A 20,960-nucleotide genomic window follows, 5' to 3' on the forward strand; every position below is an offset into this window, starting at 1 on the left:
TAAGAGGGTTGGGTGGCTCCTGAGCAGGGAAGGGCAGGCACCTCCAGGAGAGCTGCAGTGCCGAAGGCGTGTGCTTCCAGGGGAGCTGCAGCACCGAGGGCAGGCGCCTCTAGGGGAGCTGTGGTGGAGGTCATCTCAGGGGAAGCTGCAGCTCGACATAAAGGCTTAGCATGCATCCTTTTCTCCCGCTTTCCTCCTGATGGGCATATCACCGTAGCAGGGCTCTCTGGGAGCACTGAGGCTTTAGGAGTAGAGGCTGCTATAAAGAGACCATCCTGAACCAGGGCAACTGAGACGGGAATCTCAGGGGTAGCAGCAGCAGAGGTGGGTGTTGTGGGGGGTGCATTGGAGTTTCTCCTCTTTCTGTGGCGACACCTCGCCTGCACCAGCCCTGCGGGAGGGACAGTCAGAGATGGGGTCCCATTCCCTGAGTTGCAGCTCCATCTCTAGAAGTTGGCAGACATGGTCAACCACCTCAAAGAAGGTCCTATTCTTCTGGCCACCCTGCATATCCCAATCAAAGGGCTCATCAAGTCCAACAAGAAAAAGTTGTATGAGGCTGGCTTCACAAAAAACTAGCCCCAGGACCCCATCAAGGAGTGACTGGGCATACACCCCAAAAGGAAGATAGCCCTGATGGCAATAACGCAGCCTGGTGTCCAAGGACAAGTCTTTGGAGTATGACTCCTGCTGGATCGAGACTGTGTGCAGAAAAACACCTATGGTTTGGAGTAACTTTCTTCTGGGTTTCGTTCTGTCAGGTAGTGCTAACAGAACTAAATTTAAGGTTAGTCATTATCAGCTCAACTGATTCAACATTTTCAACAGATCAACTTTAAACTTTATATTTAAAAAAATCAGAAAACAGGATCAAAAACACAAAAGCTGGGCCAAAAACATAGCTAAAAAAAATGCTCAGGCAAACAGCCAACACTGGCAAAACAAGAAAACAACTTGACCAAGGCAAAGACAAAATGAAAAATAGGGGAGAAAAACAGAAAGCACTGACAAACCGAAAACAATCAGAAGCCAGTGACTGAATGGTAAAACGGGTTGGATGGACAGACCGACCGACCCACCCAGGGAGCATGAAGGAAGGAAACAGCACAAGACTCACAATATAAAGAGATGGAAATCAGGGAGGTAACAAGAAGGGCAGGTGGGGGAGAGGAACTAGAAAACAAGGCAAACAAAGGGGTCAGGGGAAAAAACCCTGAGGACTGAGTTTAAATTGTTTTCTGACATTATGCCATAAATGCTGTCAGCAGAGCTTAACTTGTATTGTGCCAAGAAACATTTCTTTAAATTGATTTGCAATGATCATGTGGAATAATTTTTTTTTTTTTTTTTTTAAAGAGAATGAAATGTCTCAGTTTGACTGTTGATAGAGGCATGGGACTGAAAAGAAAGTGACAATTGCTGTTTTAAAACTACTGACTTTCATAGGCTAGGCTTGGAGATTTCAAGACAAACACATCTGAAAGAATCTGATGATGTTGCAGTTACTAAATTGTTTTTTCAGCATCATAAAGCCATTGTTTGCATAGAAATTTATTTCTTTTCCTTTGCTTACACTGGGGTTTGAATATTTGTTTAGCAAATGTCCGACCTGGATTCTAAGATTCAGGAGAAAGCCATGAAGGTGGACATGGACATCTGCAGGAGGATTGACATCACAGCCAAACTGTGTGACGTAGCTCAGCAGCGGAACTCAGAAGACATGTCCAAGATGTTCAACGTCAGTCCGTCCAGAGCACCAGCAGACAGAGTGAGTACCACACATAAATGCACACATACAGTACATACACAGGTCATTCCTGTTATTCAGTATCTTTTGAACTGGGTAACATTTGTGTTGTAATTTTAATTATTTCTATAAAAGACTTTCAGAAATATGATCTGGTCTGGAACTATATCTTTTCTCCCCAATTTGGCATGCCCAATTCCCAATGCACTCTAAGTCCTTGTGGTGGTGTAGTGACTCACCTCAATCTGGGTGGCGGATGACGAATCTCAGTTGCCTCCGCATCTGAGACGGTCAATTCACGCATCTTATCACGTGGCTTGTTGCACGCGTTACCACATAGACCTATCGCGTGTGGAGGCTTCACATTATTCTCTGCGGCATCCACGCAGAACTCACCACGCGCCCCACCGAAAGCGAGAACCACATTATAGCGACCATGAGGAGGTTAACCCAACGTGACTCTACCCACCCTAGCAACCAGGCCAATTGGTTGCTTGGGAAACCTGACTAGAGTCACTCAGCATGCCCTGGATTCGAACTTGCGACTCCAGGTTTGGTAGTCAGCATCTTTACTTGATTATTTACACAATGGCAAGAAAATTTACAGGATGCCTCTCATGATGGAAATAAAGAGCTAAAGTTAGCCATTTGTCAAGCCAATATAATGATTTAAAAATTGTGAGTTTAATATTTTATCTTATATACTGTACTAAACATATATAATGTGAACATTAAAATGTACTGCATAATAGGAATGAACAAAGATAAGTGAAATATAAGACTACTGTCATATACTGTCACACAAATACTTAAAAAAAAAAAAAACTGCTGATGCAAAATATTTCTCTGCTCTGCACACAACGTTATCATATTGTATTGCGGGCAAACAACATTCGAGGGATTCTTTATCCAGTTCATGTTCATGCCTTCTTTAAGAGTATCTGTATGTGTTTGTGTATCTCAGATGGCTGTGGCATGCAGAAAGAAGGAAAATAAACCGTTATCTGATGAGGAAAGCTCTGAGATGGATGCAGATCCCAGCACGTCTGAGGAAGATGTCCCCTTTAACATCACAGATGAGATGAAACGCATGCTCAACCAGCTGTGAGTCTCCACAACACTTAACAGCAGAAAACGCAGAGCTTTAGCAGGCCTTAGAGACACACTACGGCATATAAGTGCCATGGGGAAACAAATTTAAATCTAAGGTTTAGAGAATAAAGTCAAAATTACAAGATTAATGTTGTAGCATTATGAGATTAAAGTTGGAATACTTTGAGAATAAAGCCAAAATTACGAGAAACAGCACATCATTATCACAACGATAGGACGCCGAGCCAGCAGCTTCACCAATGCAAGAAATGGATGTGGATGAGTTAAATCATACTTTAGTTTAGGATTTAGCAACAAAGAAATCCTTTGTCATCTTTTGGCACATCAGCAGGAAGTTATTATTGGGATCTGGACGCTGCAGCGGTTGTGTATGATTTGAATTTATTCAGGAGAAAGAACCAGACAGATGTCCGCACAGTCCCGCTCGGCGTGGGTGATGTTTGGGCTGGGTTTCCAGAAGCTCTAGGTTGAACGTTAATAACACTTAAATTGAACTTACTACAGCACGTTTCCCAAAAGCATCGTTATCTAAATAGCATGTAAAAATGCTCGTAAATTAACTAAAGCTATGAACCGCTCTTAAGTCCATAAATGACTACATGTATTGTTCTCGCATCTTTCACAGTTTATCAGAAACAAAGGGACATTTAATAAATTATATTAATATATTTTGATCATTGGAAAGCCATTGTACACGGTTTCAGAGGATAAAAAATTGCTGAAAAAAATCGCATTGAAATCAATAGGCAGTCTCCGCAGTCTAGAGATAGATCTAAATTTACGTGACACATATAACGTTTTATTGGCCTTCTTTGATAAGCATCATTGTAATGGCAACAGAAAGATATGTTCTTATTGAACAGATTTGCTTAGAAGACATATGTGAATAATGTGACCCTGCAGTTTAAAACTTAAATATGCCAAAATATATAATTAAAATATGGTTAACAAAAGAGATTAGAGTGAGAGTGTGCAATGAGCAATTAATTCTCTCTCTTCCTCCTCCTCTTCTTCCTTCCTCCAGTGGATGATTCAAATAGTCCTAGTCTGTTTACATGGCAGTCACAAACTGCATGCTGCACAATGGCAGTAAGGCTACAAGTGCACAGTAGGGCTGGGCAATATGAAAAAAATATATTCATGATATTTTTCGAAAACAATATCGCCATATCCGATTACATCATCAACAAATTACTAATACAAATTAAGATCTGAAGAAAATTATAAATAAATGTCACATGGAAGTTGTTTGTAACCTTGTTGAGGTGCAGAAATGTATGAACTATTACAGAATTTAATTACAGAAATAACGATGGCTTTATTTCATAGAGATTAATGAAACAAGCTCTCACGTAGCCTAAAGGTTTGTTTCTTTGGCTGGGACCTGGACAGATGCACAAAGAACAGGATTAAAATGACGGATATCAGTTGGCTGAACTATAGACTCAAAAACACATGCTTGAAGAAACACTTTATTATATTTAAAGCCAAGGCTGTGGGCAGGCTGCAGCACCCCCTGGTGTCGAGATGATGGTTGTTGTCTTATTTTTAATAAACACATTAAAACATGTTTTCCTAAAAACTGTATGCTTGAGGAAGTCTTGAGAAGTAATTTACAACACTGAATAGTGTCATAACAATAAAATGGTAACGCTTTTGGTTTATTATAAGCTCCCACCGAGCAATTTATTATTAACAGTTCTCAGTACCTTTTAACAATACACTGAAAGGCTATACTCTTGCTGCAAAAATGTAATCTGCTATGTTCTTGTGTGCTGAGTAGTTTGGGCTTTTGAATGTTCTTGTCTGCTGTGCGCAAAGGGACCTGGTATTTACAAGACTGGCATTCATTTGATTGATATTGTAGCGTGTTTAAAGATTATGTGTGAGTGTTATGAATGCACTGATAATATAATGCACTTAAGTTCGATTGTGCTTTTGTGTTGGATGATAATGGGAAAGCTGAACCTTCCCGGGGGTTTTGGTGTGTGTGCATGTGCAGAAGTGAGGGAAAGATTTTGAGAGAGAATTGTTCGTTAGCTTCGTGTTGCCTCTTACCTGTTGTACGGCCAAGAATAAATCTCAGAAAAGTAGAATGACTGCACTCGTTCATTAACAGTGATTGTTACAGTAACATAGTAGCCTGTGTTATATTACAAGGTGACATTATGCATGTAATAAAAAAATTAATAAATAAAAAAGAATGAAAAAACTATCGCTGAAACCTACACAAACTTGTTAAAAAAATCGATTTTCAGAACACCCACTGCACACTGTGCCAGTGCTATGTGTGGCTCTTAAAAACCCACGTAGGGTGACCAGACGTCCCGAAAAAATTGGGACAGTCCCGATTTTACGAGTCGTGTCCCGCCGGGACGCCTTTTGTCTCGATAATCAGTCTTAGTCTAATATTTTACAAAAATTATCATTGCTGTGCTTAGTGCTTTTTCTGTACTGAAAAACTTGTGACGAATAATGAGAGAATTGTTCATTCCTGCAATCTCAGAATCAGCTGTGATTTTTGTCCGCTGTGTTAAACTTTCCCCCTTAATTATCACCCCCTCCCACCTCTGATGCTGTCTGTCAGCCCATAAGAAAAGTGTACTCATGTGCTTGAAGCCAAAAACCGGGGAGGGAGAGATGATAATAGTAAAGATCAAGGTAATCAAATAGCAAAAAAAAAAAAAAAAAACGTGTGGCCATCCTAATATACATCTTCTGACATACCATCAGTAAAATCTCAACCCTGTATCAACAAGCCATGTGATGTCATAAACCCCTATATGGACGGGATTCGTTTTATGTGGGGCTGATTATGATTGCCAGAGCTTCTCATTGATTTTAATCTCATCCAAAACGAGCATATTTTGGCGTATTTAAGTTTTAAACTGCGGGGTCACATTATTCACATATGTCTTCTAAGCAAATCTGTTCAATAAGAACATATCTTTCTGTTGCCATTACAATTATGCTCATCAAAGAAGTCCAATAAAACGTTATACTGTATTATGTGTCATGTAAATTTAGATCTATCTCTAGACTGCGGAGACTGCCTATTGATTTCAATGCAATTTTTTCCAACACATTTTTTATCCTCTGAAACCGTGTACAATGGCTTTCCAATGATCAAAATATATTAATATAATTTATTAAATGTCCCTTTGTTTCTGATAAACTGTGAAAGATGCGAGAACAATACATGTAGTAATTTATGGACTTAAGAGCGGTTCATAGCTTTAGTTAATTTACGAGCATTTTTACATGCTACTTAGATAACGATGCTTTTGGGAAACGTGCTGTAGTAAGTGCAATTTAATTGCTACTACGTTTGACTTAGATCTTCTGGAAACCCAGCTCAAACATCACCCACGCCGAGCGGGACTGTGCGAACATCTGTCTGGTTCTTTCTCCTGAATAAATTCAAATCATACACAACCGCTGCAGCGTCCAGATCCCAATAATAACTTTGTGCTGATGTGCCAAAAGATGACAAAGGATTTCTTTGTTGCAAAATCCTAAACTAAAGTATGATTTAACTCATCCACATCCATTTCTTGCATTGGTGAAGCTGCTGGCTCGGCATTCTATCGTTGTGATAATGATGTGCTGTTTCTCGTAATTTTGGCTTTATTCTCAAAATATTCCGACTGTAATCTTATAATGCTAAAACTTTATTCTCTATATTTTGACTTTATTCACAAAATATTAGATTTAAAAAAATTCCCCATGGCACTTATACGCCGGTGTAGAGACAGATTTAGATTCCAGTTTATTGAGATTATTTCATGTCTATGCTCTGATGCCACCAGTGGTGATGCAATGAATTACAGGTAACTCATATTCTGTGATTTCTTTCTGTGCAACATAAAAGGAGATTTTTGAGGAATCATAGTGAACATAGTAGTCACGTTCTGTAAAAGAAAACAAAACATCACAAAAGAGTTAGTCTATATGACATTGTGAACTATATTCCAAGTCTTATGAAGACATAGTCATTATTCACTGAAAACCTTCCCCTCTGCCGCAGCTTTCAAATCTAATCTGCATTTGATGTTTTTGACATCAAAAGCCATTGGTTCTTGCATGTGAATAAAGACTTTTCTATATATCACCGCATGAGTGAATAATGACTTAAAAATACTTTAATGGTATTTTTTGTCCTTGTTGGAGCTGGGAAGCCACTGGTCACTGGATGCACTCGTTGTATGTGGAATAAAAGTAGCATTCTACATTAACATTTTACTAAACTCCTTTTTTTGTTCCACAGAAATAAAAAAAAGATCATACAAGTTTGAAACGACATGCTGTAATGTTGACAGTTTTCATTTTTAAGTAAATTCTTCCTTTAAAACTGAGCAATTCATCACTTCTGCCTTAAACCTTTAATTTACATCTTTGTTCTTTTGCTCCTTTTATTTTGCTCTCGTCTTGTTAACTCTCATCTGTGATGGTCTTCACTGCCTGCTCTCTCTCTCTGTCTCTCTGTTTGTCCTCACATGCAGACATTGTTCAGATAACTCATTTGTTGCTAGGAAGGAGACATTCGACATCGATGATGATTGTGACAGTTTGACGTGGGAAGAGAATGATGATACGCTGTTGCTTTGGGGAGATTTGACAAACTACAACGTGCCCTGTGCACTTAACAACAGCACCGGCGCTTTAGACGGCAATGGGGACGCACACGATCCTGTGAGTTTGCAGTATTTCTGAGCACTACCAGGTCAAAAAACACTTTCTATCAAAGATCACCAAATAAGAAATTATGTTTTGCATAAAGAAGACCATGCGTTGTCACATTATTTTCATGACAATAAATGACTTTTCTCACCAGTTCTCAGTAGCCTACTGTAATGCCCATTTTTTTATTGTTAGTATTTGGGGGCAGCGCTGGCTTAGCAGTTAAGGCTCTGGGTTACTGATTAGAAGGTTGGGGGTTCAAGCCCCAGCACTGCCAAGATGCCACTGTTGGCCCCTTGAGCAAGGCCCTTGACCCCATCTGCTCCAGGGGCGCCGTATCATGGCTGACCCTGTGCTCTGACCCCAGCTTAGCTGGGATATGTGAAAAAATATCCATAACATTTCACTGTATATGTGCAAATGTATAACATGTGATAAATAAATACAATTAATAAAAAAATAAATAAAAAAAAAATTATTTGTTGTACTGCCTTATAGTAATGAGATGGGTTTTTTTCACATTACAGTAATGAGCTTTTTTGTTGGAAATGTGATTAATTATCATGAAAATAATGTCCCATTGCAAAACTTTCAAGGGTCTTAGAATAGGCTTCGTTTTCTTTATGAAAATGCAAAAATCTTGTTTTTTCCTTATGATTTTAGGAAATGTATTTGTTAGATTCACCCACTACAGATCCACTGTGCATCCCATTTTCAAGAATTCATGCTTCAAGAATTGTTGTTTTTAACATTTATTAAGTGAAATGTTCCTATTTATCCTCAATGTTATTGTCCTCAATAAATCTAATGAATTGTATATATTCAGAATAAATTATATTGGTTTTTCCTCAACGTCGGGCACTTTTACCTCAAGTCATTAAAGAGTCCACAATCTCACAGCTTGAATCTGTTTGGTGGCAGTGTGCTCCGTCTTCAAGCTAACACTACTTGTGTTCTGTAGAACATGAAATATACTGCAGTTCAGCACTGTGCAGTGTTGCCAACTATTTCTCATGGGAAGTTGCCAAAGGCTCGCTGAAATGTTGCTAAAAGTAGCTAAATCACATGATGAAGTCATTTTTTAAGTAATACGTTAAATTTACGTATGTAAATGAACTGGTGTAAAGAGATACGGCAATTCTTTAAAGGTGTAAAACCATATAAACTAAAACTACTAATCATTTAGTCATCACTAATTTAACTAGTCAAACATTCAGACAGAGGGGAATTTCTATTTATTTATTTTGTTTTGTAATTAAACTGCATTACTGAACAGTGACAAAGTCCAAAATTATCCTAGCAATAGCAACCAGGGGTAGGCAGCGGTGTAGAGTTGGGGATGTTTTTTTATTATTTATTTTTAAACATGGATCTATATGCCTTATAATGCCTCACGTGGAGCTGTTTTGGAGATAATATGTAATATATCTTTTTTTTTTTTTTTTACATATCTGTTGTGTGATGTTGAAACAGTGTGTATTACTTGTGCCAGTGTTACTGTGTCACAATGACTTTTTGACCGTGACACCTCATCTGTTCATATCACTTTATTATAGATCAGGGGTTCATATCCATTCCATTCTCTTTCTCTCTCTCACACTGCTAGATCATTTCTCAATGCTCTTCTATCACTGTAGGCTTACTTTTCTTTTCTAAACAGAGAGCATAAACGTGAATTGAGGTTGAGATTTTCTCAACAAATACCAACAACATGTAAGCTCGTCAGTCAGTCGATTTATAGAACACCCTTATGCACATAAATCCAACTCCTAATGGCATGCAGGTCTGTCATATTACTTTAAACACACTGGGGCATGAGAAAAATTATTCACGACAGAGCTGATGTTTTTTGTGTCGCCAGAAAGCATTTGAGCAAAAGTTGCTAAAAGTTCCAAATAAATTGTAAAATTAGCTAAATTTGTTGCTAGGTGCTTTTTGAAGAAAAAGTTGCCAGGGTAGTCTTAAAAGTTGCTAAATCTTGCAACAAAATTGCTAAGTTGGCATCACTGGCACTGTGTTCTCACTTCTGTTGCTCTGTTCCAGTATTTTTCAGGAGATAGCCCTCTGCTGGCAGTGTTTGGAACATTCACTGACATACTGCATCACACAGGATTTTAACTCACTAAAAATTGTTCTTTAGAAATTAATCGGTTTGATCCCATTTGAGCCATGATGTAAATCTCTTATTAAACGCTAATGTGCCATTCTACAGATAATAAGCTAATACAAAAATTATGAAACAAAGCAAATAGTCAATCACTGAGTCAATTAAATGTATATGGATTTAGATATACTTTGTGGGTGACATGAATCAATATACACTGATCAGTAGCAGTTCTAGCTTGTATGGCGCCCTGGGCGAAACCCGCTTCAACACACCTCCAAAAGTTGGGGGGTGGGGGGGGGTGGGATGGGGTCTGTGTGGGTGCCTCGTGTCGACCCCCCCGCAAGATGCCACCCTGGGCAACTGCCCATGTCGCCCATGCCTAAATCCACCACTGAGACTGATCAGCCACATCATTTAAACCACTGACATGTGAATAACATTTATTATCTTGTTACAATGGCACCTGTCAAGGGGTGGGATATAGTAGGCGACAAGTGAACAGTCAGTTCTTGAATTTCATGTGTTGGAAGCAGGAAAAATGGGCAAGCGTAAGGATCTGAGCGACTTTGACAAGGGCCAAATTGTAACGGCTAGACAACTGGGTCAGAGCATCTCCAAAACGGCAGGTCTTGTGGGGTGTTCCCAGTATGTAGTGGTTAGTACCTACCAAAAGTGGTCCAAGGAAGGACAACCGTTGAACTGGTGACAGGGTGGGAAGTGAAGGCTAGCCCGTCTGGTCCGGTCCCACAGAAGAGCTACTGTAGCACAAACTGCTGAAAAACGTAATGCCGGCCATGATGGAAAGGTGTCAGAACACACAGTGCATTGCAGCTTGCTGTGTATGTGGCTGCATATCCGCAGACCGGTCAGAGTGCCCATGCTGACCCCTGTCCACCACCGAAAGCACCTACAATGGGCACGTGAGCATCAGAACTGGACCATGGAGCAATGGAAGAAGGTGGCCTGGTCTGATGAATCACATTTTCTTTTAGATCATGTGGATGGCAGGGTGCGTGTGCTTCGTTTACCTGGGGAAAAGATGGCAGCAGGATGCACCATGGGAAGAAGGCAGGCCAGCAGAGGCAGTGTGATGCTCTGGGCAATGTTCTGCTGGGGAACCATGAGTTCTGGCATTCATGTGGTGATACTTTGCAGTTTACCACCTACTTAATGATTGTTGCAGACCACGTACACCCCTTAATGGCAGCGGTATTCCCTGATGGCAGTGGCCTCTTTCAACAGGATAATGTGCCCTGACACACTGCAAAATTTGTTCAGGAATGGTTTAAGGAACATGACAAAGAGTTCAAGGTGTTGACTTTGCCTCCAAATTCCCCAGATCTCAATCCGATTGAGCATCTATGGAATGTGCTGGACTAACAAGTTGATCCATGGAGGCCCCACCTCTCAACTTACAGGACTTAAAAGGATCTGCTACTAACGCCTTGGTGCCAGATACCACAGGACACCTTCAGAGGTCTTGTGGAGTCCATGCCTCAATGGGTCAGAGCTGTTTTACGATATTAGGCAGGTGGTTTTAATGTTGTGCTGAGCAGTGTATGTGTATGTGTAAGCAAAGAGTGTATATTTGTAAGGGTTTACTTCGCTATTCAGGTACAAATTCATCCCCAGAAATGAGCTATATCTGACAAAAACCTCTCAAAACATCCAGGGATTACTTGAATATTGGGTTGTTTCTTCAACTTCTGGTAATTTCATGTCTTAGGGCTTGATTTCATATATCGTCATTTATTTTTGGTACTTTTCAAATTCCTTTTATGTCTAGATTTGACTGTTTTAGTCTTGTCCCAGATGCAGACTTTCAATATTAAACCATGAAAATCCATGATAAAAATACAAATTATTACATGTTTAAAACTATGATAATCTAAACAAAGAGTGAAATAAACAGAAACCATTTCAAAATCTAATGGGGGAAAACGATTTCTATGATAAAAAAAAAAAAAAATGACGACTGTTCCACGGTTGTGGTGTTATTTCCACCACAATACACAATTCTGCCTGTAATAAACTTTTGTCAAAAGTTAGCGTACTTGTTAAACATGTGGACAAAAGTGTCAGTGAAGATCATGCTTGAGATTAAAAATGAGACAATACAATGACATATCAAGGGAAATATCACCTTTTATCATTTGGCGTCATATCAGTCAAGATGTAATTTTGCCAAATTACGCAATTTTTTTTTAAAGATTTTGTTTCATCGTGTGTATTTAGTATCTATGAAATTAGCCTTAGGCAAAGGAGTAGGTAATTTTTTTTTAAAAGTGTTAAAACTTTTATTTCCTTCAGCATAGTTTCCAGCACAAAATTCTATTAAACACAATACAGAATTTGAGATGTGCCGGAAATTAATTTTCATGACTTGAATAACATAAATCTCCTGTGATGAATGAACACACACTGTTGGACATTGTTAGTAGACAAATTAAATCAACTAGTGAGAGTGTGAAAAAATTTTTCAGAGAGTCTGAAAATCAACAGTGCTCAGAGTGCTCGAAGTTGAAGAAACACATTTATAGATTTATTAAATATAATATTAGGGGTAGGTTTTCAGTTAAGTTTTGTCTGCAGTCATCATAATTAGCTTTATATAAAAACAATATAAAGTGTACAACTTGTCCTTATTTAGATAGTGAAATAAACGTATATGTGTCACTTGAGCATTTGATTTGATTTGTATGGAGTTCATGGGAATCTAAAGCAAAGTCTTTGAAAAATGCTCTTATTAAAGTATTGAACAGAATTCTGTGGTGGAAATGATGCTAATGGAAATACGCTTTTTTACATTTTTGAAATAAAATGGCAGATTCCTTTGTCTTGCAAAGGCTAATTTCATAGCTAACATTTTATGCATCCAAAATACACACAGTTCAATAATATTTTTTTTACTTTTTTGCGTAATTCTGCAAAATTACAGTTTGATTGGAAATGAAGATAAATACAAATATTTAGCTTGATTTTTCTTTGTTTCCTCCAAACATCACTTGTCTCATATTCCATCTCTTGCATGCTCTCCACACTTTTGTCCACTTGATTAACAATTACACTAATTTCGCAGAAAAATTATTTGGTGTGCGGAAATGACGGCACAAATGTAATTTTTGAAAAACTGGTAGAAATAATTTTCACACAATAAAATTCACTCTTTGTTTATATTATCATAGTTTTAAACGAATAATAATTGTAGGTATTTTAAAAATTATTAACTTTAATTTTCAACTTTTAAAATTTTAAGTAATTGTATATTTTTATAATGGATTTTCATAGTTTAATATTTAAAGTCAGGGAATGACTAAAACAGTACAATCTGAACTTAAAAGGCATTTGAAAAGTACCAAAATAAATGATGAAGACCTGGTAAAAAGTTTCCAATCTCTATGTTTGGATAAAAATCAACCCCTGAGACATAAAAGTGCCCAAGTTGATGAAACACCCATAAATAAAATAATATATGGGATATATATAGTAGAATAGAATAATTTGTAATATGAATATAAGTCAAATAATTCTGTTCTTTTGCTCTGTGTCAGAGCTCTCAGGATGGCAGCCTGGGGAGTCTTATAGATGAGACTGAATCTCTCTTCAAGACCAGAGAGCAGGAATACCAGAAGACAATTGGACAAATTGAGGTTAGAATAAGCATCGTTTGTATATTTTTTTTCACCTGTTTTATCCTCAGACATACGGCTGTGATTTGTGACTCTATCTATCTATCTATCTGTCTATCTGTCTGTCTGTCACAGATGGAGTTGGCCACAGCTAAGAGTGACATGAATAGACACCTGCATGAGTATATGGAGATTTGCAGTATGAAACGAGGACTGGACGTTCAGATGGAGACGTGCAGGAGAATGATCAAGGGTGGCAGGTGATTACCAGCTCAATCTCTGAAATGATTCATGGAACTGATTAAAACGGCTTCATTAATGGTTTTTGCTATTAACAATAATTAGTTAGATCTGGAGTGTCTATTGTTTATAGCAACAAATGATAAATCAAATTTTTTTCTATTTTAATCTTAGTTCCTAATTAGCCAAAATCTTAACAAATGGTGCACCACAAGACAGTCTGTCAGTTGCTTGGTCCCTCCCACCATGAAATCTCATTGAAACTTTATATATATAAGTTTATTCAAAAAACAGATATGTTTAGATCGGGCTTGATTAGGCTTTGAAAATAAATGTAATCTATTTTCCTTTCAGAAATTCTCCTTCCTTCAGCTCCACAGCGAGCAGTGACTCAGGGAACACTGACGAGATACAAGACGAGTCGGACAAGGACTGAGAGACGGACGGGCCAATCAGCTGATACCTGCCCAGCCTGGCACCGCCCCCTCCTTCCCCCAGTGTGCTCCAATCAGCTTTCGGGACTCCCAGCATTCGGCCAATGGCATTAAGTGGTCCCAGTACAAGGAAATCTAAGGGACAGGGTCCACAAACTCCCACAAACTGAAAATCCTGTAGGTGCTTTAATTTCTCTGTGTCAGAGTGGGGCGGAGCTCATGAGGGTTGTTTTTGTACTTCATGTGTGCTGGACAGTGATATTGATGTGTTACAAGGTGCCACCGCTGTGCAATGCTCAACGCTAACATCATAGGACTGCCTGACTTTGAATCCAACCAATCCAAGCCATCATCCACTAAATACATTACAGAGTACACTAGGGTGACCTTCAGAGCCCCTTAGAGGACAGGGTAGTTTGGTTTCCAATAAGTTTTGTTCCCTCGAATAGTTTGCATTCCCTTGCAATAAGTTTTGAGTTCCCTCAAAATAGTTTGCGTTCCCTCAAATTAGATTGCGTTCCTTCTCCATAGTTTGCATTCCCTCAAAATTATCTTCTGTCCCTTTGTAATAGCTATATCCATCCCATACTAAACATTAACCATGGTTTTACTACAGTAACCATAGTTAAACAATTGTTTGTAGGAAACATTTATATTTGTAGTAACCACATAATTGACCATGGCTGAACTACAACAACCATATTTTAACCATTATATTCTTGGTAAAATCATAGAAATAACACAGGAAACCAAAACTATGGTAACAACAACTAACATAAAAAAATGGTTAGTTTTACTATAGTGACGTCATGGTTAATTTGTCCATGATTTGTTCATAGTAAGAACCAAGGTGGTTACATGGTTACTGCAGGTAAGGGCATGGTTTTGAAAACCATGGTACTTGTACCACAAATTAACTAGGTGTTACCACAAACAACATAGTACAGCTATGGTTACTGAAGTAAAACCATGGTTAATTTCCATAAGGGATGGATAAAGCTATTGCGAGGAAACCCAAAACAATTGAAAGGGAATGACAAACATATTGTGAGGGAATGCAAAACGTATAATGAGGGAACGCAAAACTCTTTCAGAAAATGAATTTCATCCCTGTCCTCTTAGGGACTCCATAAGGACCAGTTGACCATTAGTTTGAATGGTTTATTTATAGCAATCAAATTAGCTAAGATTTATTATCTGGACAAATGAGACGTGACTTGGAAAATTTTGATTATCCTGAATTTATTGGGGCATCTGGTCACTCTAGAATACACATATTAAATTTAGTCAGTCCCAAATCCAGAGCCATAGTCATTCATTATCACCAGATTTTCCAGAAACTGGAAAACACTTGTTATTTGAGTGAAACGCATAGTCTATAGATCAGATAAGTTGGTTTGTGTGTTAGACCAAAACGGACTTTAAAGGATAGTTCACCCAAAACTTAAAATTATTTCATTATTTAGTCACCATCATGATATCCCAGATGTGTATGACAATCTTTCTTCACCAGAACACATTTGAAGAAAATTAGAAAAAATATCTCAGCTCAGTAGGTCCTTAAAATGCAAGTGAAAGGTGATCTGATTTTTGAAGCTCCAAAAATCACAGACAGTCAGCATAAATGCCATTTGATACAACTCCAGCGATTAAATTCATGTCTTCTAAAGCAATATCAATATTTAAGTACTTTTTAACTCTAAATCATCGCTTTCGGAAAGGTTCACGAGAGGGTGGAGTTCAAGCAGTCTCTTGTGTGACGTATTCGCATTGCCATGTTACGGACATAATCTCACGTTCTCCTCTCAGTTGAGACATCCAGGATAAGCACACAAATGTACCATTGTGAGTAAAGAAACCGATAAATACAGATCTAAACCAAAACCAACCAAGCTTCTGTACAGCGTTCCTCCTACAAATATGTATACAGCACTGCTCTTCTAGCTGTGATGCACATGCCTCAGTTCTCACGTGTTTCAAATGCCAATGGGATTACGTCACACACACGTACTGCTGCAGAACGGAAGCATGATTTAGAGTTTAAAAAAGTACTTAAATATTCATCTTTGTTGCACCAAAAGTGATCGTGCCACTTTAGAAGACATTTAACAGCTGAAGTCGTATGGATGATGTTTATGTCGACTGTCTATGATTTTTGGAGCTTCAAAAATCGGATCACCATCCACTTAAATTTTAAGGACCTAATGAGCCAAGATATTTTTCTAGTTTTCTTCAAATGTGTTCTGGTGAATTAAAAAAATCATACACATCTGGGATATCATGAGGGTGAGTAAACAATGAGAGGATTTTCATTTTTGGTTGAAGTATCCCTTTAAGCCCCACTTAGAAAAAAAAAATCTTGAAAAATGATCTCTACATATATATATATATATATATATATATATATATAAACTAAAATAATCTGTTTTCTACTGTAGCGTTTTGGCATTTTTAAGCCCTTGGTTGTAAAAGCAAGTCCAGTCATGAATGTGGAACACAGAACAGGTGATACGCAAGTTCTATGCAATCAGTCGGCCTTACTTCAAAACTGATCTGTGGCCTGTGCTTATTAATTGCCTTAGTTTGCTGCACAGCAAGTGATTTCATATGTTATGAAGAATGTTCCTGTGTTTTAAAATGTTGATGAGGCACAGTGTTTACTTCTGGCAGAATCTGTAGAAAAGTGTCCCGACATTTTGAGTGGCTACCAATGATAAAGAGTAATATGTGCCTATATATACGTTGCGAGCTCATTTTTAATGGCCTTACTGTATTTCCAGTACTTTTTAAACTTGCACTCAGAAACAATATCTTGATGGCATGTGAATTTTCTTGATCACTAATCTGTTTAGTTTCATTGTTAGCTTAGCAAAATGCTAACTCTAATGAAATTATGTATGATTTAAAATTTGTGTGGCAAGTGGACTAACTGATTATGTAGAGCTTTCTAAAACAGTTCCATGAAGTTTAGAATGCTGTTTTTAACCCTTTCTACACCGGACGAGAAAGCACATCAAAAGCACATGGCTCCCATTGTAATCAATGATGCCGTCTACACTGGATGCGACCGTCGCGTGGCACCAAAAGTTTAGGTACAGCCCGTTTTGTTTGTGATGCTCTGCACATGCATGGTGCTGATTGTCTGTGCAGGTCATATTTTATAAGTCACAAGCCATTACGACGCATCCAGGTGTTAGAAGGTAGCTGCTCACTAGGTTTTGGAACAGAACCTTGCTATCAATTGAATAAATGTATGCAGAGATAAATGATAAATCAACAGGATGCTATTAACTGGTACAGACTGGTATGACATAAGTTGCATGGTAAGCCCTGATGATGGCCAACAGGGGGCACGGTTTCATACAGATTTGGGGGCTGTGTCTTTGATGTATCTGTAAATATGACTGGTGTTGGTTTGCTCCACCTATGTGGCCTTTGTGTTTGTCTTGCTTGGTGTCATTTGGCTTTCCATTTTAATTTTTTATGATGTTTCGTGGGTCAAAACAATTTGACCTCAACGTCAAACGTATTTGTTTATATATCATTTTAATCATATTAATCAGTGATGTGCGGAAATTTCAAGTAATTAGTGATCAGTGATTTAATGCTAAGTTCAAAATATGGTTGCAGAGGGCTTTAAAATCTTTTATATCAAATAAGTTGGTGTCAGGAAACATTTGTTCAGTATTATTATTGTTTTATTTTAGAGCTAATTGTTATTCACAATGATGATTTCATATTGATCAAACCGTCAAGTGATCATATCAATTTGGTATTTTGCTTGTGGATATGAAACATCAGTTTCTGGCAAAAAAAAAAACAAAACAAAAAACAAAACAAAAAAAATCTGGCATTTAGATTTTTATCAAATTTCCTTTTTTATATTATTCAGGGTATTCAGGGCTAATCTGGATGCTTTCCACTGGAAAATGAAACATGCACTAATATAGTTCAACATCTATTATTGTTTATTGAAAACAGTAACTTTTCTTTGAATTTGAACCCACAACATGTGTCAGATTATTCCTCTCAAGATAAATGATATGATTTTTGAACAAAGACATGAAAAAAGGGCACAGCACGATAGGAAGATTTGAGTTCGTCCGTCGTAAAATAATATTATAGTGGCCTTAAAAAAGCTGTATATCAGACAAAACCATGCTTAACACAAATTCCAAAATAGAAAGTGCATAGCAAATCACATGTTTTCTGATTTAATTAAATTGTGTATTTGAAAGGAACTCACTGAAAGAACAAAATGGGGCAAGTGACGCTGCTGTCATGTTTATGTTTTTGTCATTTTAAAGCACAAAATGGCAGAGGCAGATTTTTATAAACATGAAACTGTCCTGATGGGGTCAATAATAGTATCATGAGTGTGGCATTTCATCAGTGAACATAAATACATTGCATTAGCTGAACATATTAAGATGCCTTTATCACTGAATGTATAAAATCACAGATGAGCTGTGGAGATGGTTTTTTTCTGCGTATAAGCGGAATTTCAGTTTACATACTTTGCACACTGAATCATTGTGCATTATTGAACACTTTTTTTTATTTTAAAATTATGACTCTTCATTTGGACTAAGGTCTGATTTTGCCCAAATGCCAAGCTGACTAGCATACATTGCACATTTAAACAAATAATTTATTTATTTTTTTTGTGGGGGGGGGGGGGGGGTCTCCCCTTTCTCCCCTTTTCTCCCCAATTTGGAATGCCCAATTCCCAGTGCGCTCTAGGTCCTCGTGGTGGTGTAGTGACTCGCCTCAATCTGGGTGGCGGAGGACGAATCTCAGTTGCCTCCGTGTCTGAGACAGTCAATCCGCTCATCTTATCACGTGGCTTGTTGAGCGCCTTACTGCGGAGACCTAGCGCGTGTGGAGGCTCACGCTATTCTCTGCAGCATCCACGCACAACTCACCACGCGCCCCACCGAGAGTGAGAGCCACATTATAGAGACCACGAGGAGGTTAACCCAATGTGACTCTACCCACCCTAGCAACCGGGCCAATTGGTTGCTTAGGAAGCCTGACTGGAGTCACTCAGCACTCACGACTCCAGGTGTGGTAGTCAGCGTCTTTACTTGCTGAGCTACCCAGGTCCCCATTTAAACAATTATTTTTGAATTCCTAAATGTTTAGTATGGAATTTCTAATAAAGCATAAAACACCTGTCCATTAGACCCCTATCGGCAATTTACACTATAACAAGTCATTAAACCAGCATCAGCCAGCGTTACAGAAAGCCTACTTTTAATTTCTGAGTAGGAAAGTTAGTGACCTACGCAGCTGAGACACGTTTGAAACAATGTTGGACTGTATCTTTCTCATATCCTCAGCCTTGGTTTTATTGTTGCTGTTATAATTGTTTTGTTATCTGGAAATATCAGTATACATTAGAACATTCATACTGTATGTGGTCTTTGTTTAAACGTTTGTTTATGCTCCAAATGAGTGTACCTTTGAATTTGATGTGTGAGCTATTGGTGTATGTTTCAAAATATAAATGTAATTGGTGCTGGGGTAAAAAACAAATAAAATGAAATTATTTGTTATACTGGGTCTTTGTTTATTTGGTTCGTAATTGATGCATTTGTATGTAAATATTAAAATAATTAGGCCTATAACATTTCCATCCTACTCTTCACCAGCAGATGGCGCTGTGGTATCAAATAATTTCCCATTAAATGTGCTGCTACTTTATCGCTGGGCTGTGTGGCGTGAGTCTGTAATCCAAGTTTCTGGTAGGCTGAGACTGGCGGATTGCTTGAGCTCAGGGGTTCTAGACCATGATAACACATGTCACCCAGATGTCTGTTCAATGTTTGTGTTTACATCTGGAAGATGTCTTTTTAAGGTTGTTTGCTCATCTGCTATACGTCTATAAGACGTTTCCTTTCAGATGTCAGTAAGACATTCAGCAGATGTCTCAGAGACATTTATAAATCAGATCTTTTTAAGATGTGATGCTTTCCAGATGAAAATATCCAAACAGACATCTCGGAGATGTACGTATGCTATCTGGGGACTTTGCTGGATTGTGTTGATCAGGTGTCCACGCTAAGTTTGGTACCAATATGGTGACCCTGAGTAAGCTTGGGATGAGCAGGCCATCTGAGGAGAGAACCGGCTCTTATGAAGACTTAGTTGCAGGAGTTAGCAGAGTTCAGACCACCTCGACTGATGGGGCCTAAACAAAAGACAACTCAATGACTGTGGATGCAGTTTTTTTTTTAACCTGCAAGACACTGGAGAGGAGAAACAAAGCTTACAAAGAAAATATTTTCATTTAGCAAAAATCTAATTCACAGAACATTCCATTAGATTCCCTACACACAGGCAACCCACATACATATATGCAATTAGAATAAGAATAGAAACAGACAGAAGAACAAGAATATAATACATTCAAGGACAGCCCTTGGCTACAACACACAGCATTTGATAAGCTCCTATCAGTTCCTGTCTTACCCCACCTGCCAGGTAGGTATAGCTGCAGCCTGGAAATCTCCAAAAGAGGGCGGGGTAGCACAAGAAGGGGGCGGGATTATTCCAGAATAGGGTTGGGGCCAGCTCCAAAAGGGGTCAACACTTCCACACATGGTTAAGGTTAGGCAAAGGGTCAGATTAGGGCTCTGCACATCTTTGCTGGTGGTTTGGAGCTCCCGCCCCTTTTTTTGGAGATCAGCCTGCAGCTATATCCTTCTCCGCCTGCCCGAAGTCCAGGACACAGGCAGTCCTTTGAGGGAAAAGTGAAACAGAAGACTGATCTCCTTTCCAACTGTAGCTTTAGACCCCATTTACACCTGGTATTAAGATGCGTTGTGGGTGGTTAGCGCTAAATACAAATGTAAACGGGGTCTAAAAAGTTTTCTGATTGGTAATTAAAAACCACACACTGAGGTAGTCAAAAACGCATGTGACCGCATCACATTTGAGGTGTAAATGCTAATCCATCCAGAATGCATTCTGTACAGCAGTGAAGCACCACCCCTCACCTGTCAACC

At 38.5% G+C, this 20,960-nt stretch overlaps 1 protein-coding gene across 2 annotated transcripts in view; it reads left to right on the forward strand.

Moving 5' to 3' along the window:
* The window catches only part of LOC127427884 (intermediate filament family orphan 2-like), a 40,859-nt gene extending 25,404 nt beyond the window's left edge, over positions 1-15,455 (forward strand). The window contains exons 4-9 of one of the 2 annotated variants that reach the window (XM_051675785.1): positions 1,598-1,768; positions 2,712-2,851; positions 7,363-7,552; positions 13,199-13,297; positions 13,412-13,536; positions 13,871-15,455. In XM_051675785.1, coding sequence (XP_051531745.1) covers positions 1,598-1,768; positions 2,712-2,851; positions 7,363-7,552; positions 13,199-13,297; positions 13,412-13,536; positions 13,871-13,952 — 807 coding nt within the window. In that variant the 3' untranslated portion in view covers positions 13,953-15,455. The remainder of the gene's footprint in view (positions 1-1,597; positions 1,769-2,711; positions 2,852-7,362; positions 7,553-13,198; positions 13,298-13,411; positions 13,537-13,870) is intronic. The other variant, XM_051675786.1, reaches the window with a different exon arrangement.
* The last annotated feature ends 5,505 nt before the right edge of the window (positions 15,456-20,960 follow it).

This window comes from Myxocyprinus asiaticus, chromosome 37, assembly GCF_019703515.2.
Source record: "Myxocyprinus asiaticus isolate MX2 ecotype Aquarium Trade chromosome 37, UBuf_Myxa_2, whole genome shotgun sequence".
In the NCBI taxonomy this organism is placed as follows: domain Eukaryota; kingdom Metazoa; phylum Chordata; class Actinopteri; order Cypriniformes; family Catostomidae; genus Myxocyprinus; species Myxocyprinus asiaticus.